Genomic DNA, 26,631 nt, shown 5'->3' with positions numbered 1-26,631 from the left:
GAAAAAACACAACATGTAAAATGAAATATCACTGTCTGGCCAGTAAGGTTCTGCTAAGACTTATAAAAAGATTTTCAAGATTGTAAATAAAATAACAGCTGTCCACAAGAGGTTCACTGTGATTGGAAATCCCAGAGGGATGCAACGCGGTGAAGACATCTACTCAAAGTCTTTGTTGGATTAGCGAGTCTACAAACACTTTAGACGCTCAAGCGAGTGATAGATAAATTGAAATAGTGTGTTCCTTGTGTCTGGTGGAAGGAAATCCTTATCCAGTGGAGCCACTAAGGTGAAATGGAAGGAAAGTCCATTGATGATGTTATCGGACACATGGATCTCGTTGTGACGCGCAGATCACTGTCTGATTGAAATCCTATGGCCTTCGAAATCACGGTGTCACCATAGTTTTGCACAGCCATCCAAATATACACATACTGTTGCTACTTGGTATGAAAACGTGCACACACAGATATGTTATTAAACCATTTGCTTTATGAGTTAGTGGAGCTTCAGAGCTTCAGTGCCATCAGCATCAGATAGGAACTAGAATATGAGTACCTAATAGTTGAGTGCAGTACCCTTAAACCACAGGGACGGGGCAACTTCAAAACCATGTAACTGATATTTACAACACAAATAAAGTTTATGGGAATTGGAATCACAATTCCTTTTCTTCCAGTGGTCCCTTATAATAAAGCTTTGCAGTTCTGTCTATTTTCTTGACCTTTGTACCAACATTCTCTTTTTTCATATCTAGTTCAAGATATGGTGTTCGTGGGGTTCCTTGCTAAACACCTCACGGGACTATCAACTTTTCTACCACAAATTATAATTTTAAACTTAAAAAATGACAAGACAAAATAATTGTTTAGATCTGTATTCACTTTTAACTTAAGTTTCTGTTCTTTCTGTTAACTTTTTCTTTGGAGTCTCAGATGGTTATTTGTTCCTTCTGTTTATAATGATTTTATCATTATAAAACTGTCCAAATATCATGCAACAGCTGTCATAGAATTAAACCAGTTCAATTTATGGTTATACTAAATCTATGCACATTTGTTTGTTTCTAATATGCTCCATGACAAAATGGATTTTTCGAAAGGGTGTTGTATTGTAGCTTATAATTTTATAAAATATGCTTGCATAAATTGATGAAATACTAAACGATTATTCTAATGGATACTCATAAAATAACATTTAGTGTATGACCCAAAAAGATTTTGATCTATAATGGACCAACTATAATTGATATTATTTCCTTAATATTACTCACAAACCTTTAAATTTTCGAAATTCCTTCTCAAAATTGATATTGTTTTTGGACGTAGCTCACCTTTAATATTACTCTCAAACCCTTAAATTTTCGAAAATGCTTCTCTCTCTTACTGTTTGGATTTTGAAATTTGGATGTATCCAATACAAACAACAAGAGATTTAGATCATACCACGTCCAACCTTCATAATAAACAACAAGAGATTCAATCATCTATCTACTTTGTCACAAATTTTATTTTATTTTCCTCTTCATTTAATGTGAGAAAAGAATCCAAGTGATAATAAATAAGTCATTTCTCTTCCATCGTTTCAAATTCCTAAAATGAAGAAAGTGAAGTCCTGTAAAACTCCCCCGCAGGTTTTGCTATACTCAAAACAGCATCTGTTTTCTAACTATTGATATACCAAAATATGCATGAAAATGGAAATTATCTTACATCATGTGACTCCTCACGGTCTTGTCATTTTAAATACAATTCACAAAACTTGAGTTTTCTTCTCTGCATTCATTAAAAACACCACAGTAGTTTACTTCAATAGCACGTTTTTGGCAAAAAAGCAAAGAAAAATTTGTAGTGGCATTGGAAAAGGTTTAGCCATGCAGTTCATAACAATTATCATACTCATCCACTGCTTCACTTCAGTGTCTAGTTATCAGTGCCAATATCACATGAAGGAGCTAAAATATTTAGATACTATATTCATATACAAATGAACTACATTATAGAACAAATGAAATCAAGGGTTGAAAATAATGTTGCCACATTTGCATTTCCAACTCATGGGTTTGTAGTTTGAATTATCTTGTCTTCTGGCATAAGAATTTGTAGACATAGTTGAAGGGTTGATGTTGTTTCCATTCAGTGTTCTAGGATTTGTAGGAACTTGAATAGCCTCACAGTGTCCACAGAATCTGCACCTTGTCTCACATCTTGGTGGTCTTGAACCTATTTGTGCCCTCACCATCACCTTCTTATCACCTAATGTCTACAAAAAAATCAATATAAATGGCGTTGGTTCAGCGATAAAAGTTCGACTTTATAATTTCAAATTATATAGTTGAGATTCTTTCGAGAAGGGTTATAGAATTTACCTGGTGAGAATCATTATGGTTTAAAGTCTTTCTACCTGTTAGAACAAAAAAAGAAGACAATGTTAGTTAATGTAGTTGGAGTTAGTATGTGTTTGGAAGATTTAGAGATTGTTCATGTTACTACCTTCGGTAACAAGTTCCTTTTGGGTGAAGTTTGAAATTATGAGAAAGAAAAGAGAAATGGTAATGAAGTGATGAGATTGAAGCCTCATTTGAAAGGTGATGAAGAAGAGAGAATGTGAGAAGTGAAGGGAATGAAGGAAATAGCACAAAATGTATAAAAGCATAGAAAAGTGGGAAGCAATATATTGGAAAAAAACATAGGCTTTTATGTTGAAGTGATGGAAGAGAGAAGACAAAAGAGAAAATGCAGAAGGTCAAGAAAAGGAGGAGAGCACAGAAAAGGGCAACACTTCTTCTTTGGTTGACGAGCCTCTATCCAAACAATAATCCAAAAACATTCAATAATAACAATAATAATAACAATAATAATAATAATAATAATAATAATTTCCAAAGTTTGATCTAATGTTAGGAGATTTGAATCTTAAGAGTGTGCTCATCTCAATATCTCAAATTCGAATTCTACTAAATGCTATCAACTCTTGTGCTGAGTTAATTCGGTAGTGGATGATGGATACTAATATTTTAAAAAATATAATAATAATAATAATAATAATAATAATAATAATAATAGAAAAAGAGAATTCCTTTAATTATCCTTTTTTAAATATATAATTGTTAAAATTTTGCATAAATTTTTAACAATTGATATATATTTTAAAAAGTTTTAACTATGAAAAACAAAGATAAAGTTAATACATTAAGACGGACACGGACAAAGGAAGATGAAAGAAATTCTTAAAGTTGATTGTTCTAGATGTTGATGTAGGGTGTCGTGTGAGTTGAATGATTATTATCTGTTTTGATATTAGAGGTTTGGGGAGGAGTTAAGAAAGTAAGGAGATTGATTTCGAAGAGGAAACCATTGTGTGTATCCAAGAGACAAACTTGAGGAAGTGGATCAAGCCTTATGTGATTATCCAAGAGACAAAGTTAATTGATCTTTTGCTTGTAGGGAGATAATTCATCTAATTCAGGTTAGATGGATCTTTTATGAGAATGTTGGATATGTTCCTACTATTAGCTGAGTGATGCAACACTTGGCCTAATAGTTGTCAGCGAGAATTGGCTCGGGGTCTCTGATCATTGTTTGATTATTCTAAGTGTTGATGTAGCCAATTGGGGATTACAACCATTTCAAATGTTGGGATGATTTTCCAAGTTATCACAACTTTTTCAAAGAGAAGTGACAAGTGTGCAATGTCTCTTGATGGGGGGATTTGTGCTGAAATAAAAACTTAAAGTCTTAAAAGGTAAATTGAGAGGGTGGCATAACAAGCATGAGAAAAATTTGGATGCTTAATTCAAATTGGCTAAGGAGAGACTTAGTGTTTTGGATTTGAAAGGTGAAGATGAAGAGGCAGAACCTGACGAAGATGAAGTGGTGAAAAGAAGAGTAGTTTCTACTAATATTTTATCTCTATCTCGGGTTATATGTAGAATTTAATGGAAAAAGGCTTGTTTATCTTGGCTTCATGAGGGTGGTGCTAATTCTAGATTCTTCCATGGCTTGGTGAATAGTAAGATTCATAAAAATTCTATTCTTAGTATCTGTGTGTGAGAGGATGAAGTGGAAGGAATTCGTAGTTCAATATTTAACCATTTCCTAGTCACTTCATTTTTGCTGGGACCCCTAGACCTAATTTGAAACGCTTTCATTTTAATGTTCTTAACTCCATTGAGGCTACGTCTTTGGTGAATTTGTTCTGTGAAGATGAAGTGAGAAAGGAAGTGTGGGATTATACTAGTCATAAAAGTCCAGGGCATGATGATATCAATTTTTGGTTTTTGAAATAGTTTTGGGAAGTTATTAAAGGTGATTTTATGAGATTCTTACACGAGTTTCATATAAATGGTAAACTTGTGAAAGGTTCAAACAATACTTTTATAAGCTTGATACCGAAAAAACCTAATCCTCAGGGTCTTTCATATTACCACCCTATTTCTTTGGTTGGGTGTATATACAAAATTGTTGAAAAGTTTTTGCAAACAGATTGAAGCTGGTAATTGGTAATATAATCTCAGATACACAATTTGCTTTTGTGGAGGATCAAAAAATTCTAGATGGTATTCTTATGCTAATGAAATGGCTGAGGATGCTAAAAAGACTAAGAAAGGATGTTATTTTGAGTTATATTTTTGGATGCCCATGATTGATAGAATTAGAAAAAGTCTCTTAGGGTCGAAAATATCGTCAGTTATCTATGGGCGATATAATTGTCTTACTCCAATCAATTTTGTCTTCTTTCTCGATTTATTTTCTTTCCTTCTTCATGACTTCAACAAGTATTATTTCTAAAATTGAATATATTTTTAAATATTTTCTTTGGAGGGGGGAGCAAGGAAGCTAGAAAGGTCCATTGGGTTCATTGAGACAAAGTTTGTCTTGGTCAGGGCAACAAGGTTTACATGTGAGAAGGTTACGAGAGTTTGATTATTCTCTTCTAGCAAAAGGGTGTTGAAGGCTTACAAATCAAGAGGGTTTATGGTTTAGGGTGTTGATGCATACATATGGTGGTGTGAGAGGTGAGGTGCAAGATGGTGGAAGAAAGACGTGAAGGTGATGGAAATATTTGAATTTTATTAAGGAATGAATAAGTGCGTTTAGGGATAAGTGGTTTGAAGAGTCTCTTTTTAGGGAGGTGGGGAATGACGACAACACTTATTTTTGACATGATTTTTGGATAGATGGAACATTGTTGAGAGATAAATTTATTAGGTTATATGAACTTTCTCAGGTTAAAGAGGCATTAATGGTTGATATGTGTAGACATGAATGGAAGGTGAGTGTCTATTATCGAGGGTGGAGACGCCGCCTATTTGCATGGAAGGAAGAATTACTATCATATTTGTGTACTCTCTTGGAGAATATTTTTTTTCCAGGATATCAAAATAGACAAACGGAGATTAGTGCTTAACTATGATGGTGAGTATCATGTTAATGATATTTATCAAGTGCTAACTCAGGATTTAAAGGCTATTTCTAGAGCCTATTGATAGTGTTTGAAACAAGTTAGTTTCAATGAAAGTTTCCTTATTCGTATGACGACTCTTCTGTAACAGACTTCCGCCGAAAAGATAACTTGAATTGACGTGGGATCATTACCAACAATTCTTTAAGATGCTTAAGAATTTGTGGAAAGAGTGAAAATTTAAGTCACTTAATTTTCGAGTGCTCTTTTGTTTGGGGGGATATGGTACAATGTTTTGAAGTGGATGGACATTTTTTGTGCCAATCCTTATGACCCAAGGGTTCATACATCTCTATTTTACGGTCTTATCTCTGATTCAAAGGAGATCCACAAAGGCCTTCATGTCATTTGGTTGGCGAGTGCTATGATATTATGGAAAGAACAAAATAAGAGGTTGTTTTGTGAGAGGGAATTACCCGCTTTAGAGATTTTAGATCAAATAAAAATCATGGTTTGGTGGTGGTTAAGGTTAAATAAGAAAAACTTTCAACATGTCTTAAATCTTTGGTGATTCAACTCATTAAGTAGCTTAGGGTACATCAACTTTTGATGTCTTGAATTCATTTTTTTCGACCTCTAAATTTTGTATATTGTAGTTTTACTTTTGGTGAGTTCTATCTTTTGCACTCCTTGTGCATAAATAGTTTCTTTTTATTAATAACACTTTTATTGGTTGTTTAAAACAAATTAAAATAATACGGTAATGATATTATTATTTTTAAAATAATTTATTTAAAACTACTAATTTGTTATAATATAGATAATTTTTTTTAAAATTTAAAATAACTTATTTAAAATTATTAATTTATTAATTAGTTTAAAAGAAAAGAATAATTTTATAATATATTACAGAATAAAAATATTTAAATTATAAATATTTAACATATAAAATAAATTTTTTTATCAAACAAAATTTATGCATATTCACACATAACACTCTTCATCCTTATGGGAGGAGTGGGTTTTGGTTAATTTTTAGCTCAAAATCACTTCTATAAATTATTTTCTCCTTTTATTTAAGTAAATCACTTATTTATATATATATATATATATATATATATATATATATATATATATATATATATATATATATATGATATCAAAATAAAATGACATCAAGATGTCAAACTTATTATCAAGACATCTCCGATAATTTTTCACCGCATATCCGTTTAACAAAAATCGAGAATCATTTAACTAGTTAATGAAATGCATAAAGAGAATTTCTTAATACACCTTTATGTTTCTTAACCACCACGCAAAATTATTTAAATGACACCAGATTCCGGAGATGCATCTCCGGATGCACTAAATTCTAAATTAACTTTGAAATATTCCGGAGATTCATCTCCGTAATATATCTTTACAGAGCTTAAAATGTTATGATGTGTTTACGTGTATTTAGATGCAAATTTAAAAAATACCATACAATCGAAAATAAAAAATAGACTTACATAAAATCAGATGGTCCAAAAATGATATATATATATATATATATATATATATATATATATATATATATATATATATAAGACCAATAAATGTCTGAAATGTCATACAACCGAGACCAATAAAGTAGCATGATGTCAAAATAAAATATAAACCATAGTGCTACTGCTATATACTAATATACTATTGTGTATGTCTGACTACATCTCCTCTACCTCATCGACCATCAATCTCCCCCGTCCTCTGACGTTGTCTCCGATACATCAATGCCCCCCGTGCCTCCGCCATGATGACATCTAGAACCTGCCTCACATCAGACCCATTAAGGAAGATACCTCTGTCAATGCATGCCTACATAATCTCCATAATGCGACGACATCTAGGCAAAACATCCTCATCATGATCTAACTATGCATGCTCTTCCTCTATTATCTCCCGATGAGTTGGCCTAGATGGGTCTTCTAGAGCAGTATGCACCATATACGGATGTGACACCTTGAAGAACCATCTGATATATCCTTCGAAGTAGCTCTAGTTATTCACGACTATGATACTCCGTGCATCCTCCGGTATCAGATGACTCTCAAAATTTGCAAACATGTCATTTATCTATCTATGTGTCAAAGTAGGAGGAACAGAGACAACATGGTGTCAGAGAATAGTCTTAGTGTAGCCAAACTTCCGCATGACGTGCTCGGGCAGATGAGGAGCAGTGAGATGCGATCTGTAAGACCCCAATTTTGACCCTAAGATCCCTCATGCAATTTCATCATATGCATTAGCATTGGGATCTTACCTTAGTATCCTCCTTACCCCTCTTTCATTGGGTTTGTTTTGGGAAAGATCACCAAGGATCATGTGATTGTATCATACTTGTATATTATCATTTTACTAACCAAAATACCAAAAATATGTCTTTGTATTTCCTAACTCTTTTGTAGGTAGGGCATGATCCCATTGATTTATCAAGTTCCTATCTAGGGTTTGAGACCCTCATGGCAAAGAGCATAACAATGAATTGATCCAATAATGGTCATAAGCATCATATATGAGTCCCAATGATATCTACATGTTATATTGATCAAGTATTCTTCAAGAGTTTGAGGGTGATTTGCCTTGGAAACCCTAGTTTGACTGGGTATCTTGAGTAACTTCTCCAACAAGCTATCTCACCAATTGATCAAATTTCCCAAGGTACACTTCAAATTTCATCATATTATACATATATGATCTACCATGAGACAAGAAAGTCAAGATAATTGAAGGTTAGCAAGTTGGTTGATGGTGGTTGGTCAGATGAATTCATCTGATCAAAACTGGGTCTCCCTAGACCATATCTCCTACAATTTTCACCATATTAAAATGATTCCAAGAGCAAACGTTACTCTAAATGAAATTAAAAACAACTTTCATGTTGAGACCTAGATCCAATTTTGCTTGGAAAATCATTTTCTATGTTGAAACATTATAGGTCATTTTGTCTAAACCCTAATTTGAAAGTCAACTTCCCAAGGCCATAACTTGCTTAATTTTTATGAGATGAAATATTTACAAGTTGCACAATAAAATTCAAGATTGCTACTTCAACTTTTATGTTTGGAGTGAGAGCAAATTCAACTTTTATGAGCATGTGATATAAGGATACATTATAGGTCATTTTTGACCTATACCATTGAACAAGTGATTTTTCCCAAGTTCAAAAATGCATAACTCTATCATTCTAAATCCAAATGGCATGAAATTCGTGACCATTTAGAAGGTCTTTGAAATAGCTACAACTTTGATGAAGACACGTTTCTCATTTGAAGCTCACATAAAATGTTAAGCAAGGTGGAACATTGAGATATATGGCTTAACACTTACAAATTTTTTCAACATGTTGAAATTTCCAAACTTCCACCTTCAAATTCACCATGATCCAAGCTCCAAATGAAAAAGTATTCAACATCAAACTTGTTCCCCTTGATTTAAGCTTTCAAAAGAACCCAAGTTCATGCATTTTGGACAAGGATTGATAGGTCTACGCATGGCTTTAACAGGGCTGCATCATTGGAGAAAATCAAATGTCCAAAACTCCACATATCATTGCCTTGCCACTCAAGCCTCATTTGAACTTCAGAACAATTGGATATGGATCAAATTGGATTGCTTCATGGGTCTGTACACGCCCATGCAAGCTTGTGCATCATATTGCCAAATTTAGCAATTTTTCAAGTGTGCAAATATCAGTCCCAATTGCTATAAATACAGGCCCTTGGAGCTCAATTCAAACAAACCTTGCGTGCCAGCTTTGCCCCCCAATTGAAACCCTCACATTTCAAAGGAAAACCTGAGAATTTTCAACTTGAAAATTGAGTTTGAATCTCACTGTTTGGAGATTCAAGAACTCCAGGATCCAAAGCTTTGTACCATTGCTAAACCTCTCCTGCAAGCTTCTCAAGTGTGATCAGATCAAGGTTGAAGCAAGCAACATCAAGTTCTGCACAACATTGAAGGTAAATTTCAGAAAACTTCATCTCTTCGATTCTCACTCAATTCTACTCAATTCTCTTGGATCTTTGGTTGTTTGAAGTCCTACCAATGTAGGCAAGAAGATTGAGTTGCTTAGAGGTCAAATCGAAGCAACTCAGTTGACACACCTCAAAATTCAACTCCTCATATCTTTTTATATATTTGGAGTTAGTTGAAATTGAGGTCAGATTCGTGCTCTACGCCATTTTTTCTTTCAGATCATGTCCTCCTTTTTTATTTTGGTGATGGTTGAGGGTGGACCAGTCTGGTGAGGTCCACCGGAGAAGAAGACCGGAGCTCTGGCTTCGGCGGTGTGTTGGTACGTCTCCCAGCCACAGGATCCATTCAAAACGTTTTAGTCTTAGGTGTTGGTTTTGATTACCACGCGTGTGACGTGCTGACTAGGTTCAATCATGGAACGCGCGTTTGTGTCTGCTTTATCTGCCACCTCAATTAATGAGGGAGATCAAGTGGTCCACGTTTTTTTGATTTTTTGATTTTAATTTTTATTCCTTTGATTTTCATTAATTCATATTAATTTTAATATTGATCCAAAAAACATGAGAGTTTCACAAAAAAATTTCAAATAATTTCCTCTTTCATATTCTGAATTAAAATCATTTTTTGGATCATTATTAATATTTTTCATGATTTAATTGATTTTGTGAATATTTTTAATTGTTTAAAAATACTTTTAAGTCTTTAAAAATTCTGAAATTTTTTCTCCAAGGTCCTTTGACCTTGTTTGACCTATGATAAATCTCATGGCCATTTATTTGGTGTTTTGATGAGATTTTAGGAATTTGACAAACCATATTTAATTTAATGCATTATTTTTAGTATTTTTAATTTGAATAAATGCCAAATAATTGTGTTGACCTCTTGTGATGACTTGTATAAGTTTGACTCTTGTTGTTGGGCTTTGGTCAAGGTTGATTTGACTTTGTTGAGTTAATATCATTGGATTTAGGGAATTGATGGAATGTACATTCCATCTCCCAAAATGAATGAATATTTGGTAAAAGTCATCCTTTAACCAATTTGAGTTTTGATCCATTCCCCTCCCCCTTCATCTATTTCCCCTTATTTATGCATTCATCTCATTTGGCCTATGATGTCTCTAACTCCTAAGGCTAGTTGATTGCAAAATCAACATAAGTATGGATGAGATTAAGCCATCTCTTTTGCATATTCTTTTTTATGTGTGGTATGTTTCATGAGCATATTTCATTATACTATGTCTCTAACATGCATTAACACTAAAATTCTATTGCCCGACCTCAAATAGTTGTGACTTCTACATAAGTCCAATTACGATTGCTTAACATAGCGCTAAATTTTTTACACAAAAGGCATAGCATTCTAGTTAGTGAGATTTTAATTCTCCCCTCTTTCATGGTATTGTGTGGAAACTTGGCCTTTTTTCCTTCCTTTGGAAGATGTCTTGGTTCAAGGATCCATGCTTGTGATAAGTGAGTTGAGTGTTCTCCAAAGAATGACTTAAAAAAATGAAAAGCAAAAGAAAAACAATACTAACTTCTAACTCATTAACAACTAACATTTAATTTCAAGTCATTTACTTTTAATGCACTTTAATTTTTAAGTTATATTCATTTGCCATTATTCATACCATTTTAATTATTTATGCTAATGCAATTTTCACTTTGTCCATTTGGACCATATTGTGTGATATATCTTGTTTGTGTATATTTTGTTTGTTTGTATGGTCTTTGGCCATTAATGTACATAATAAGAATAAAAACCCTAAAAAACTTTTATGTGGACTGTTGACTTGATTTTGGACAAATTGGACTTAGAATCTAGGCAACCTCCCTATGCTAAAGGACTTGGCTAATGCCAACTTTTCTGAAACCAAGTGCTTATAATTTGAAACTTCATCTAATACATCTTTGAAGATCCCTTTGAGTTTATCTACAACATGATTATTGTGAAGCTGTTATTTTGAACCTGTGACTTGTGGAATTCATCTACTACATGGGCTAAGTTGAAGAAGATCATGGAGTGGCTAAAGCTTGGATGTGGCTATCTTTATTTGATGCCTTGCTCTTCAAGATTGATATAATTGTGCATTGTGTGTTGCTTGATTCAAAATGTCCAAGGGAATTTGGGTTTCTATTGACATTCTTGTCTATCGGATTGCTACCCATTGATCAGATCTTTTCAACTCTTAAACTTTTAATTTTGTGCATAGGATTAGTCTCTTCATCTTCTCCCCATTTATTTAATTTCAAAATCTCTCTCTCCCTTTTTTTAAAATCTTCTTTGTTTGAACTAGTTTTGTTCTAAACTTTGACCACTTTTAAAGTAGAAACTTTGTGCTTATGCCATTGCATTTTCAAACTTCTTTTCTTAATCAAACTTGTAAATAAACTTAATTATACTTGACTTAAACTTTCAAAAAGCCAAAAAGAACTAACTCATTCAAACTATTTTTAGGCCTTTCTGCCTTCCAAACTTAATTTTTGTTAAAAACAATGCATCCACTTTGAAATTTATATCACGAACTACGAGGTTTTGATCCCTCATTTTTATGTTGGTACGTAGGCACAAGTCTGAAGGTCTTGTCAAACACAAAAATATAATTAATGAATTCTTTTCTCATCCCCCCACTCTATTTGTTTGTAAACATCACTTTGTACAAAATACATATGCACACAAAAAAGGGCTCCCTAGGAGTACCTAGGACACTTTGGGTGCTAACACCTTCCCTCTGTGTAACCAACCCCCTTACCTGTAATCTCTGACATTTTATTAGTTTTGATTTGAAAACTTCTTACTTTTGGGTTTTGTTCGTACTTTTCCCTTTTCCCTTGGAAATAATAAAAGCGCGGTGGCGACTCTGGTTTTATTGATATCTTGCTTATCCATAGCTTGATGATCATGAATTTACCGCTACACGATCCGCATGCCAACCATCTAAAGTATAACACTATCTCTTCAAATGGTCGCATATGACGATGATTGACATAGCTGTTGAAGTGCATGTCCTCGGCAATTAAACAATAAAGATACACTCTGAAAGGATCAGTCATTTGGTTCCCTCTAAGCGAGGTAAAAGTATTAGCACGCGGCATATCCTCAATGTAAGTCTCAACACTCACCCAATTGAAGATGCGCGGGAAGTGATGGAGGATCCATGCCTAAAATGAAAAGTTTGGATCACACGAATTATCAGTCAATCAAGATACACTCTGAAAGGACCAGTCATCTGGTTCCCTCTGAGCGAGGTAAAAGTATTAGCACGCGGCATATCCTCAATGTAAGTCTCAACACTCACCCAATCGAAGATGCGCGGGAATTGATGGAGGATCCATACCTGAAATGAAAAGTTTGGATCACACAAATTATTAGTAATGGTTTTTCAAAGATGAAATGAAAATGACAATTAAAATCATGGTGAGGTGGAATATCAATAGATCCATCAACAAATTGAAACTTGTTCTTCACACCTAAGGCTCGTTGAATGGATTTGATCCATCTGAGATAGTTAAAACCATTCAACTTTGGAGTAATGGAAAACAAACTTGGACCCTCACTCGGATGAACTGAGTAGGTGGAATCAATGTCAGCTTGCTGACCAAATAGAGTAACGCGCAAAGGCATAGAAAACAAGAAGAAGAAAAAATGAATCAATGCGTGAAAATTGGAAGAAGATCAAGAGCAAGTATTGATGAACGGGGCAAAAGGCACATCAATAAATTAATGGAACGCGAATAAGAAGAAGAATGAAACTAGATTTCTCTAATTGATACCATATTATGAATAACTGATTTGGTGTAAATGGAATATAGATTCATTGATTGAAATGTGAAAATACAAATATTACTTATAACACAAGAAATAGTGCATGCTATGATCTATGAGCTTGCATACATGGTCATCTAATCTCTAACAACCTCATAATAATTATAACTAACTGTTAGTTATTTGGTTATTCTACTTTAATCAAATGTAAAAAATAACTATGTTCAATTACTCGAATTTGAAGTAACTTTACCTTGTAACATAGGTCATAAACAAAAATAAAAATAAAATAGAATTTTCTAAAATGCAGTTGATGCGTTTCACAGGTGTGTCCTCTGAATATTTTTCCCTCAGTTGTCAGCTTAACGAGGGAATATGTAGTATTTAAATTTTTTTTAAAATATGGCACGTTTATGGTTTACACATTGGTTGAAGTAATTTTTTTATCATAATATATATTATTTGTAGTAGTGGATATAAATGATGCATGATGAATAGTTAGAATTTGATGTGATATATTCACAATCATGATTTAGCACATGTCTTAAAATATGATCCTTTCATGGATCATTTAAACACGGAAGAAAAAATGTTTGTGAATGATATATTAATGCAATAAATTCATTTCAAACAAAGATAGTACAAGGGGTACTCTAACTCATCACAATACAACAAAGGCTACCCTTTCTTCCTAATGTAATCCTAAAGTAATATATACTAATCATAAAAGCTACAAAAAAGAGAGGATTTACACCCAAACCCATCCACCTCAAAGTCTGAAATTTTATAAACAACAAACAATCCTCAAAATTAAAGAAACTACCTTGAAACATAATAACATTACACATCAACCAAATATTCCAGTTAGTAGCTAACCATATGGCACTAATTTTGTTGTGATTATCCTCGTACTTCACACGATGATTGTGCATAATAAAACTTGAGACATTCATGATTTAAATCTACTTGGCTGTCCAACCATTTATTTACTACAGCCCGGAGACTTTGTATCACTTCACACATTTTGAACAAATGAAAATTATTTTCCTCTTCCTAAAAACAAAAAGCACATCACTTGTCTCTAACATCAACCAAAATTCCTCTATAAGCTAATTGATCTCTTGATGGAACCTTTAAATTCCAAAGAATTTTCAAGCTTGCTCTCAAGTCAGTCATCACCACCATCTCAGGAATCCTTGAATCTTATACATCATAACAAGATTTTACAATGAAAACGTAATTATCATCAGCTGTCCAACATAATTTGTCTGTTATCGACGACACTGGTACTACATCCGACAACAAAATTTGGATTTCCTCCACCTGCAAACTATCTGCTTATGCTTGATTCTCTAAATTGGACTGAATCTTCCATAACCAAATCCCTCCTTCCCACCAACCCGCATCTTTCACATTGCCTAAGGGATCTACGACTGAGGCAAAGACTTCAGGGAATGCATCCTTCAAAGATTGGTTTCCTAACCAATTGATGTGCCAAAAAGACGTTCTTTTTCCATCGTTCAACCTGCAATGAGTTTTAACAGAAAAATTCTTTTAGTCAGCATCAAATGCATTTTCCATTATTATGAGGTCCTTCCACCAGATTGAATCTCCTTTGTTGATCACACTTCTATCACTGATGAACATTTTTAGTTCCAGATTCTTATAACTATGGCACAAAATCCCACTCCATAATACATCCTTTTCCTTCAAGATCCCCCACTTCCATTTAAGGAGTAGAGCCTTGTTGAAAAGATCTATATTTTTAATACCAATTCCCCCACAATCTTTAGATCTACATACTGACTCCCAACTGACCCACTGAATTGTTCTCTTGTTTTCATTACCTCGTCACAAAATATTGTTTTGAGTACTTCAAATCTCTTTCAACACCTTGGTAGGAGCTTTATAGAAAGACAATGTATAAATGGAGATATAATTCAAAGCAACTTTAATCAACACAACCCTCCCACCCAAAGATATATATCTTTCTTTTCAAGAATATAATCTATTCCTAAGATTTCTTATGATATATATTCCACATATACACTCTTCTAGGACTATCTCCTACGGCCACTTCTAGGAATTTAAAGGGAAATTGGTCTTCACCACAGAAAAGATGAAGCAGTAGACATACTCCAATCACTCATATTGATACCATATACATTACTTTTATAAAAATTAACTTTTAACCCAAAATTCATTTAAAATACCCTCAGAATGACTTTGACACTTCACAAATTATTACTACTTCCGTCTCTTAAAATAATAGTATTGTCAACAAAATTGTAAAATATTAAAAAATACCTCGTCTATGATGTGAAAATCTTTAAACTCCCCTGACTCCAATGCTCTTTTCATAAACTCAATGAGTCCCTCCATAACTATCAAAAGAAAAAAGGGATAAGGGATCCCTGTCTTAATCCCCTCTCCACATTGAAGTCTTTGGTTGCACTACCATTAACTAACATTGACATAAAACTACATAAAAGACAAGTCTCCATCCACTTAATCACACTTTGCACCAAAATCCATTTTGTTAAGAAGAATCTCAAATAATTCCAACTAATAGTGCCATAGGTCTTTTCATAGTCAACCTTCAACACCAAACGACTCCTTTTCTCTCTTTTGTTCAAATCTAGAACTTCATTCCCCACCAAAATTAAATATACTACACGCTCAATTGCAAAATTAATTGTTTTGACTGAGCAAGACTCTAAGCTGCAAAAATCCCCCTTAATATGTTATGTTGTTTCATTTTTCAGGTTGAATTTGAATGCATTATGTTTGGTTAAATAAGAAGAGGGTTGTGCTTAACATTTAGTTAAGTTACACGAAATATTTACTATCTTATCCAAATGCTCTTTATATACACATATTAATTCAATTATTGTTTTTCTAAAAAAACATCCTAGGAGGTATAATGATGACATAGAGTAAGGGTATTAACATGTTTACATTGATAATTGAATCACTAAAACAGTTATTTAATCATATAAAACATCCATTTGTTATGCATCGAAAAGAGATATCAACAAAGTCTATAAAAAAAATCAATTTTTGATAAGCATGCAATGCAAGACATCATCCATTAACTGTTATGAAACAAAGAGACAGCTCATGCAAAAACATGTCAGATTACAACACTCAAAAGAATCCATATTTTACAACAATTCTTATATATTTTCGATACTTTTTCCTCTTCTTTCTGGTAAACATCCAAACAAGAACAAAAGGAATATCAGATTCCTTTTTGCCCTTTGAGATGTCCTGAAGCTAATACTCTCAGAACATATCTCCGTCTCTGTAGACTGTGGTCCCCACATACACACGTTGTTTGTTGTGTCTTTGACATGGCCGCGGTCACATAAAGACTTTCGCGATTTCGGTCACAGATGTTATGATTCTGATTGCAGTGGTCACGGTGTGAATTAACTCCTACATTTTTCATAAAAATGGAAAATAATAGTATCGGTCTCGGCACCTTCCATTACTATCGCGGGCGTTTTAACGGCTACCGATTATGCAGAGGATTAGCTCCGGATGGCACACCTCTCTTGCTTTCCAACTCTGTGTTTCTACTTCCAGATACATTTTTATGAGATAAAGAAGTAGAACTTGTAAAATTCAATAAACCACCAGCAATACAAAGAAATCCAGAATTGGAGAAGATTAGTAGTATAAAAAGTACATAAAAAGCACCCATCTCACTAGTTAGCATCACAGAATCTGAATCACTTACTATATTGTCCTTTAACAGTGACAACAAACAAACACTTCCAACAACAGCTCTGATAACGCTACAAACCCTTGTATTCCTGGAATATGCTATTGAAAACGCGGTTGCGGATCTCGTTGCAGAGACTTCAAAATCTTATATTTTCGTCTTGCGAAGACTTCAAAAAAAATTAAATTGCGGTCGCAGCTGCGATTACGAATATATTAAGAGTTCAAAGTATACGTCTTGAATGAAGAATATGGAAATTAGAATGAAATAAAAAGAAGGAAGATAAACAAGACAGGATATGATTTTGATGAAAAAGAGTGACAAAAAACAAACAAACTGTAGAATGATTTTATAACACTAACTTTAATGTGACTACAGTAAATACTCATTCGTTTTTCGAAAAGTGTCACATTTGTAATATTTATTAGACTAGTGATGGGCATCTTGGAAGTTGGTGGCAATTGTTTTGAGAAAGCATATGAATCACACACATACACACACGCTGGTGAGAGTTTGTCCAGCATGACAATATAGTTTTGAAACTTTTCTATTTGTTTTCTTCATCTTATGACAGTGTGATGTGTTATAATATCATCACATGCACCTACTTTTTGTAACCACTTGATTTTTATATTTTGTTTAATGCTAAACTACAAACAACAGCTCCATTAGAAAGTAACGTACTAACTACATTTTTGTTGAATAGCTGCCGGGGACACTGTGCCTTTGTGTCACCAATGGAGCTTATAGTTAATTAAACTATAGAGTGCATGAAATTTATGTATTTTTTATTGGGAGTGTTGATTAGTGACTGAGGCATAGTATACTATATTATATGAAAAGTATGCATTCATAATATTTAATAAGAACTCAGTCCATTTAATCAGATAACTGACTGCAAGTAGAGAGAGCTTGAAAGAGAGAATTCTCAACCGTAAAACAAACATTCTTTTAAGCAATTTCCCACTTTAATGTTTTACCAAGAATCATATCCTCCATAATTGATTTGTTTGTGTGTGTTAAGTAATCTATAGAATGAGGCATTTATAGACTTATTATGATAAAACAACCTACACTGATATTTCTTGTTATATTTTAGGCATACTAACTATCATATCATATAAGATCATGATGGTAAACGCCACTAGTTTAGGTAACTATCTCATAGGCTGAGTGAAAACAGCTTTGTAAACCTTTTTTGTTCCTTTCAAATATGGCAAATATGTCTTGCATCACCCTATTTTTATGAGAATAAATCTCAGTCAATTATTCAATTATGTACTTAGTTAGCTAATATCATATGGCTGAATTGAGGGCATGATTATACTTGTATGAATGATTGATTGATTTCTTAGATGTAATTCATTTTATAAGTTTATTTGGGTTTCTTTTAAATTTGTATTTGTTTTAAGTTTGAGTTTAATTTCAGTTGCATTTAGTGTCCTAGGACTTGGTTAGTATATAAACTAATAGTTGTCGAGCCGCAAAAAATATAGAGTCGCCATCGGATTTTATTTATTTCAAAGGAAAGGAAAAATAACGATAAAATCCCAAAGAGAATGGTCTTCGCAACCAAGAGCGGATTCAGAAGTCGGTTATGCAAGGGGAAACTATTAGCACCCCTCACATTCATCGTACTCGATGCGAATCATTATACCTGTATCAATGCATATGGATGTTGTTTATCTGAATATTGCTTGCTATCGGGTAATGAGATGAATAAGAATAAGATGGGAATAGAAAATAAGTTTTAAATTAGCGTGTTCGCCAATGATTCAAACCCTTATGCCTATGTATCCTCATACGTGCAATGAGTAAGTCAGAGCTCCGTAATTCCGCTCACAAACAGAGTGTTTGTTCGATTGTTTTTATGAACAGTGTTAATGTTCGCGTTCTACTGTTCACTTGCTTGTATGCTCGAGCATGAGAGCTTTAAGTGTTTGTTTGTTTGCGGTAGAATGGACGTGCTTGGATCATATTCTAGCAGTTAAACATTACTTGCTCAAGCATAGAGGCTTAAACGTCGTTCACGGTAGAACGAAAGTAACACGCCCTTTCTAAAAAGGTTTGAAAGATGTCCTAAGGAAGAAAATTGATTTGATTGGTTAGGGTTGGTTTTAGTACGGAAACAAACATCATACCCTTGGCTAGGTACGTTCAACAGTCCAAATACTTGGGAGTTGAGAGGACGATTGTATCCTAACTACTCTTTTCCATCCAAAAGAGATTTAAATTGTAAAAGAGTTTGGAAAGTTTAATCTTTGTTAATTAGAGGAGGAAGTCAAGCATCAGGTCCTTAAGTTAAGTACGTCCGACAATCCAAGTACTCGAATGTTGTCCGTACCTAGCCAAGGGCATGATGTTTGTCTTCGTACTAAAATCAAACTTAACCAATCAAATCAATTTTATGCCTTAAGACATCTTTCAAACATTTTCAGAAAGGGCGTGTTACTTTAGTTCTACCGTGAACAATGCTTAAGCCTCCATGCCTGAGCAAGTAATGCTTAACTACTAGAATATGATCCAAGCACATCCATTCTACCGTAAATAAACAAACACTTAAAGCTCTCATGCTCGAGCATATAAGCAAGTGAACAGGAGAACATGAACGTCAACACTGTTCATAAAAACAACCAAACAAATACTTTATTTGTGAGCGGAACTACAGAGTTCTGACTTCCTCATTGCACGTATGAGGATATGTTGGCACAAAGGTTCGAATACTTGGCAAGCACACTAATTTAAAACTTATTTTCTATTCCTATCTTATTCTTATTCATTTCATTACCCGATAGCAAGCAATATTCAGATAAACAACATCCATATGCATTGATACATGTATAGTGGTTCACATCGAGTATGATGAATGTGATTGGTGCTAATACCTTCCCCATTGCATAACCGAGTTAGAATCCGCTCTTGGTTGCAAAGACCATTCTCTTTGGGGTTTTATCGCTATTTTCCATTTCCTTTGAAATAAATAAAATTCATTGGCGACTCTGTATTTTTCGCGGTGCGACAGTTGGCGACTCTGCTAGGATTAAAATATTTTTGACCTCAATACTGCGAATGGGGTAAAAACGGATATTCTCAACTCTGCGGTTGGAGACAAAGTATGATTAACATCAGCTCTGGGGTCGGGGATAATGATAGGATCAATATTAATTCAGTGAGTGAAAGCGGGAATGGTAGACATCAATTTTGTGACTGGGATACAAATGATAATCAACAACTCTAATGTTGGAGTAAGATGATCGACATCAACTCTGTGGCCGAGAATAAAGGTTATCAACAACTCTGAGACCGAACATAATAGATAGACAACAACTCCGAGGCTAGGGTCAAAAATTGGATGTCAACTCTGAAGTCGATTTGAAAATTAAACGTCAACTATGAGGTTGAGGTAAAAAGTAGACGTCAACTCTGAGGTTGGGGACACTAAGATATGCATCAACCTTGAGGCTAGAGATACGAAAAGGACAAATGACAACTCTGAGCCTGTAGATAGAAAAAAGATAGATGACAACTCTGAGGCTGGAGGTAGCAAAAGGGATAAACAACAACTATGAGGTTGGCGATATGAAAAATATAGACGACGACTCTGAGACTGAAAGATAGTAAAAGGGATAAACAACAACTCTAAGGCTGGAGGCAAAATGAATTATCAACTCTGAGGATGTTATTATCAGATAGGCATCAACCTTGAGGTTGGATACGCAAAATGATATCAACTTAGAGGTTGGAGGTAATAGAGATATGCAATAACTCTAAGGCTAGGCATTGGATAGACAACAACTCTGGGACTGAGATCGAAAAGGTGGACATTAACTCTGAGGATGGAAAAAAGGATAGGCGTCAACTCCGAGGTTGGAAAAAAAGGATAAGCGTTAACTCTGGGCTTAGAAACGCAAAAGGATAAGCGTTAACTCTGGAGGTAACAAAGATATGCAACAACTCTGAGCTGGGCATCAGATAGACAACAAATCTGAGGCTGGAAATAAACTGATCATCAATTCTAAGGCTGAGATCGAAAAGGTGGACATCAAATATGAGGTTGGGATGAAAAATAGGTATCAACTCTAAGGTTGGGGGCAAGACAATATCAACTATGAGTTTGGGTATAACATGATAGACATCAACTCTGAGGTCGAGAACAAAATGATAGGCGTCAACTCTGAGGTTGGATAGACATCAACTCTGGGGCTAGGATATAAGAAAAGATACACCAACTTCGAAGTTGGAAAAAGGTAGACACTCAACTCTGAGGCTGGGGAATAAAGAATGATACATCAACTCCAAAGTTGGAAAAAAAGTAGACACTCATCTTTGAGGCTGCGAAATAAGGAACGATACATCAACTCTGAAGTTGGAAAAAAGGTAGACACTCTACTCTGAGGTTGGACATCAACTCTAAGGTTAAAAGTAAAATGGTAAATGTCAACTCTGAGGTTGGGAAAAGATGATGGACATCAACTATGAGGTTGGAAGAATAAATAATCAACAATAACCCTGGGGCTGGGAAAAACATATTATCAACCCTGAGGTTGAGATTGAAAAGATAAGCATCAACTCAGAGGTTGGATGTGCAGAATGATATCAACTCTGAGGTTGGATGTAAAAGATAACAACTTTGAGGTTATACATAAGGACGATGGACATAAACTCTGAGGTCGGGGATAGAAGTAGACAATATCAACTATGGGGTTGAGAAATATATAATAACTCTGAGGTAGGAAATAAGAAAAGAGACTACCTCTGGGGTTGGAAATAAGGAAGGGGCAACAACTCTGAGGCTGGAAATAAGAAATGGACAACAACTCTGAGGTTGGACGTAAGAAGTTGGCAACAACTCTGAGGCTGGAAATAAATGATCATCGTTAACTCTGAGGTTGGGGAAAGATGGATATCAACTCTGAGGTTGGGTATAAAAATATTGTCAACAACTCTGAGGTTGGAGTAAGAACTGACATCAACTCTGAGGTTGGGTATAGAATGGCCTCTTAACTCCGGGGTTGGAGATAATAACATCATAAATTCTGAGGCTGGAAAAGGATGATTGTCCATAACTCTGCGGTTGGAGATACAGTGGTTGTCATCGACTTTGGGGTTGGGGAAAGGTATCGTCAACTCGGAGGTTGGGGATAACAAATGGCTGACATCAACTCTGAGGTTAGGAGTCAAAATATAGACATCAACTCTAAGGCTGGGATAAAATGATTTTCAATAACCACGAGGCTAGAGATACGGCGATTGTCATCAACTTTGAGTTTGGGGTAAAATGAATCGTCAACTCTGAGGTTGGGGAAAACAAGGTGGCCAACAACTCTGAAGTTGGAGTAAAATGATGGTCAACAACTCTGAGGTTAGAGTAAAATGATGGTAAACAACTTTGTGGTTGGAGTAAAGTGATGGTCAATAACTCTGAGGTTAGAGTAAAGTGATGGTCGACAACTCTGAGGTTGGAGTAAAGGTATCATCAACTATGAGGTTGGATATACGATGACTATCATCAACTCTGAGGTTGGGAAAAGGTATCGTCAACTTTGAAGCTGGAAATACAATGATTATCATTAACTCTGAGGTTGAGAAAAAGATATCGTCAACTTTGAGGCTGGGAAAGAAGGTATCATCAACTCTGAGGCTAGAGATGAGATTGGTAGTCGCCAACTCTGAGGTTGGAGATGCAATAATTGACATCAACTCTAAGGTTGGGAATAAAGGGTCTCGTTAACTCTGAGGCTAGAGATAAAAATGGCTTTCCAGATGGGAACTGGGTTTTGAGGAGGTTGGCCAGACAGGAACTAGGCTTTGAAAGAGTTTGCCAGACAGGAACTATACTTTAAAGGAGTTTGCTAAGCAGGAACTGGGCTTTGGCATGCTATGTCAACTGGGAAGTTTGTTGTAGGCACGAAAACCTCAGGGTGTCCCATTGGCACAACGACAGGGATGAAGTTTTCGAAACATGGCTACCCTTATCGGGACTCACCAAACCTACATTGGGTATTTCGAAACAAATCAAAAGGCAAAGTCTTGATAGAGACATCCCTTCTCGTGCAAAATGCAACGAGGGGGGAAATGATTCCATGCACGAGACAACAAAATAAACCCACGAAAGGAAAGTTATCTCAATGAAATCTTCTCCATGCAGGAGGCAATGGGCTTACGAAGAGTAAGCAAAAAGGAATGATTTGGAAAATCATGTCGGGGTTGCCAACTAGGAATTTTTCAAAGATCAAACAAGATCAATTTATTTTTATAATACCAACGGGAATGGGCTTTGGAAAGGTACCAACGAAATTAGGCTCGAGAATATGCCAAGATATTTTTGGGCTTGCCTCATTATTGTTAGAGAGCTTCATGTTATGTCGGATGATATGCATGAATGAAATGATATGAATTATGCATGACTAGCTTATGCAATTAGTCTGAGAGTATACGGATGCCCCAAGTTTGGGTATGGTGTGGTATGAACATTGAGAAAGATTCACTTGGTGATAAGGCTTCCTATTGAAAGGTTAAGGGACGTGTCTAACTTGACTTCCCGACATCCTTCTACTACTGGAGAGTGAACTTTAGTTGGATCTTCTAATGCCCCAGGCTTAACATGAGAAGATTTTCAAAGCATAGAGAGGAAATTCCTCTCTATAGGCAGTCTTGCCCCATTCTGTTGGGTTTCTGCATGGATTGCCCTAGTCACTAGTTATGAAGCAACTTTGTCGTAGATGATCTTAATATGACCTGCCCCAGTGTCTCGGAACTGTACACCTCTGATTAACCATATTTGAGAGATTTACTTCTTATGCTCTTGGGGTGGCCTACCCCAATACGAGCCTTGAAGTAAATTTTCCTCTGGCTGACTGATCTTTGAGGGAATGCCCCTGACTAGGTGATCTTTAGAGAGATTTGTCGAATCTCGACGTGACCTCCCCAGATTGACTGAATCTCGCAGGGATTTATCTTTTTGCTCAACAGAGTCTTCAGACGCTCTGCTCTTTGATGTGATCAAATGAAGTGGCATGCCCTGCTCAACGGAGTTCTCATCCATTATGTACTTTTGGTATGATCAATCAAGATGATTTGCCCCTGCTCAACGGAGTTCTCAGGCATTCCGCACCTCTGGTGCGATCAAGCTCCTCAATTTGCGTTCATTGTGGAAGATTCCTTGATGTCAAATTCTTATATATGAGTAAAACATGTTCGTTTTGGAAATGATAATGCCAATGTTATGTTCATGCTAGTTTTGAAATCCAATTCTGTTCACTGGAATTATGACATATAGTGAATGAATCACTAATGAGAATGTCATATCGATACCAACACAATGATAAGCAAATCATTAAGGAGTCAGTTTTAACACGAATTTACGGACTGTAGTACGCTTTTGAAATAAACCCTAATTTAATTAGGTCTTTTGAGGATTGTAACGTGGCATGGTTCACGGTTTTTAGAAAAATGGATTTATGGCTCGTAACCTATTCTAACCCACCCATTCTCCTTGATGTTTTCCAATCTTACATTCTGCTAGCTCGATACAAGCACTCATCTTCCAATAGGGATTTGGGAGTGATGGTTAATAAACCCACGAGGTTTTTGGAGTGGCAGTCACCCACCTTTTGTTTGGTTTATGGCCACATGATTTTGTTCTTGCTGAGGATATTTCTTTTGACTCCTCTTTTGCTTTTTATTTTTTTTATTTCCCTATTTCTACTGGATTGATTCAGATTTATAATTCACAGAGATACCCTAATTTTTTCCTAAGTCACTCGTCTTCGATTTTTTGACTTAGCGGACTTTCTTTCTTTTTCTTTTGATTTCCTGATTTTTTTGTTGGAATAAATCGTGTGACATTTGTTCGCTTGATTTGAAGGGGTTATGACTGCCTCGTGTCTCTATGGGTGAGGGACAACCATTATGGGTTTTTAGTTTCCGACCACTCATGAGGGATAAGATATGGTTGATCCTCAGACATGACACTCCTCTTTTGAAGTTTGAACGCATGGTCAAACTAATTGACAACTACCCCGCCCCGAGTTAAGATTGAGGGTTTTATATTCAAAAAGAAACTCCTACTCCTTGGCTCGAAGGGGTTGACTAGGGATTATCTTCCGTATACCTCCGGTGTTTGGGGATTTTAATCAATTCCTTACATCGTCAGCAAGGTCTTATTCAAAATCATACGTGCAATGATTTCATGTTTTTTCAATTTCATCATTCTCCTTTTGATTTCGCTTGAACAAAAGTTTGATATCGATGAGAAATATGAGTGGACACTGAGGGATTTGTTCAGCACATGCATACTTATTTCAATGTCATTATTATTAAAAAACAATCGAGTTTATTACAAGTGAACAATACAAATGGCAAAGAAGAAAGCAACATGGAGAAGTGTCTAAGTATTCAAGATTGGTCTAGCACACTAAAGTTGTAAAAATGACACATGTTGGGTGCGATGCTCCGACATGCTGGTACGACATCTGGGCTTTTCTCAACAGACGCCAGACTACTGCATTTTGGATGAATCTTTGGAGAAGATTCATTTCTATTTTATTACTAATTGACTTAGTAATATGATTACGTGATTTATTTAACAGCTGAATGAAGATTAATTCAGATTTAATTAAAGATTTAAATTTGAATTTAAATTGAAACAAATCATATCTTGTTGGAGATATTCAAGGAGCAAATTAAATACCTAACAGATTCTGCATTAATTCTGAACAAAATCAAAGATATTATCCAAGGAGAAAAACCCAGAATTATTATGCTATATAAGGAGCTCAAAACCTATATTGGAATCCAAACAATACATTGAAGATTTAGAGTGTTAGGGTTTATTTTTGAGTCCTTATTATTATTGTATGTACACCTCTATGTTTAAGTAACTTGGCATAAAAAGTTTGTCTAAAGTTGAGCGGTAGTATTCAACATTGATGATTGAGTTGTAATCTCCAATCATGTGTTGTGTGATTGAGAAGAAAGTTAGTAGGTTCTCATATTTAGAGGGGGGGGGGGGGAGGGGGCTATAAATAGAAATTCATTAGGTAGTGTTAGGAAGAGGCATCAAACAACATGTGGTTTGTTGTTGCTTGTAAGACTAATTGTACAAAACGACTAATAGTGAATTTCCTTACTTGGTTTGTTGAATTAACCCTCCAGACATAGGTGTGGCTTCACCTACCTGGGTAAAAAATTGATTTTATTCTTTACTGCTTTTTTGCTCCATCATCTAGTATTAGCTATTGTGTTGTTTCTGGTGTAACTTGTTCAGCATGTGTTGGAGAATCGTGTTAGACATCTATCCCCTGAGGAACAAAAATTTAGGGTCGCCCAAGGATGATGTTATATGGTGATATGGCATCAATGATAGGTAGCTGACTTCAATGATAGGGCTTGCCCACGGTGGAGAGAAACCTTGTACGGTGGTGTTTATGATTGTTTAGAGAGCCTACTCACGTGAAGTGAGATGTTATGTATATGTGCTGGTTCCTTGTGTATAAGCATATGACTTAAGATGTGTCTTCCCTTCTGTTAGGGGGAGATTTTTATAGAGGCTTTGGGCCTAGAGTTTCCTTGGAAAAGGTCATCTCCCACTCAAATGGTGGACCGTTGGATCCCTATTTCCAAGGAGATTGTGCGTCAGCTACCCCAAAAGCGTCTTATTCCATGTTTCCTATGAATGGGAGAGAGAGGAAAGCATTAGGGCAAGAAAATACCTT

The 26,631-nt window shown here is 35.2% G+C and overlaps 1 protein-coding gene across 1 annotated transcript; it reads right to left on the bottom strand.

The window, feature by feature from the left end:
• Window positions 1-1,879: 1,879 nt before the first annotated feature.
• LOC127121549 (EPIDERMAL PATTERNING FACTOR-like protein 2) lies at window positions 1,880-2,778 on the bottom strand. Its single transcript, XM_051052020.1, has 3 exons — window positions 2,493-2,778; window positions 2,369-2,403; window positions 1,880-2,262 (listed from the first exon to the last, which is right to left on the bottom strand). The coding sequence occupies exons 1-3, from the start codon at window positions 2,653-2,655 to the stop codon at window positions 2,014-2,016; spliced, it is 447 nt and encodes a 148-aa protein (XP_050907977.1). The 5' UTR covers window positions 2,656-2,778; the 3' UTR covers window positions 1,880-2,013.
• Between the last annotated feature and the right edge of the window lie 23,853 nt (window positions 2,779-26,631).

This window comes from Lathyrus oleraceus, chromosome 2 (assembly GCF_024323335.1).
Source record: "Lathyrus oleraceus cultivar Zhongwan6 chromosome 2, CAAS_Psat_ZW6_1.0, whole genome shotgun sequence".
Taxonomy (NCBI): Eukaryota; Viridiplantae; Streptophyta; class Magnoliopsida; order Fabales; family Fabaceae; genus Lathyrus; species Lathyrus oleraceus.
Note: the sequence above shows the minus strand (reverse complement) of the source record. Positions and strands in the feature narration are given on the sequence as shown.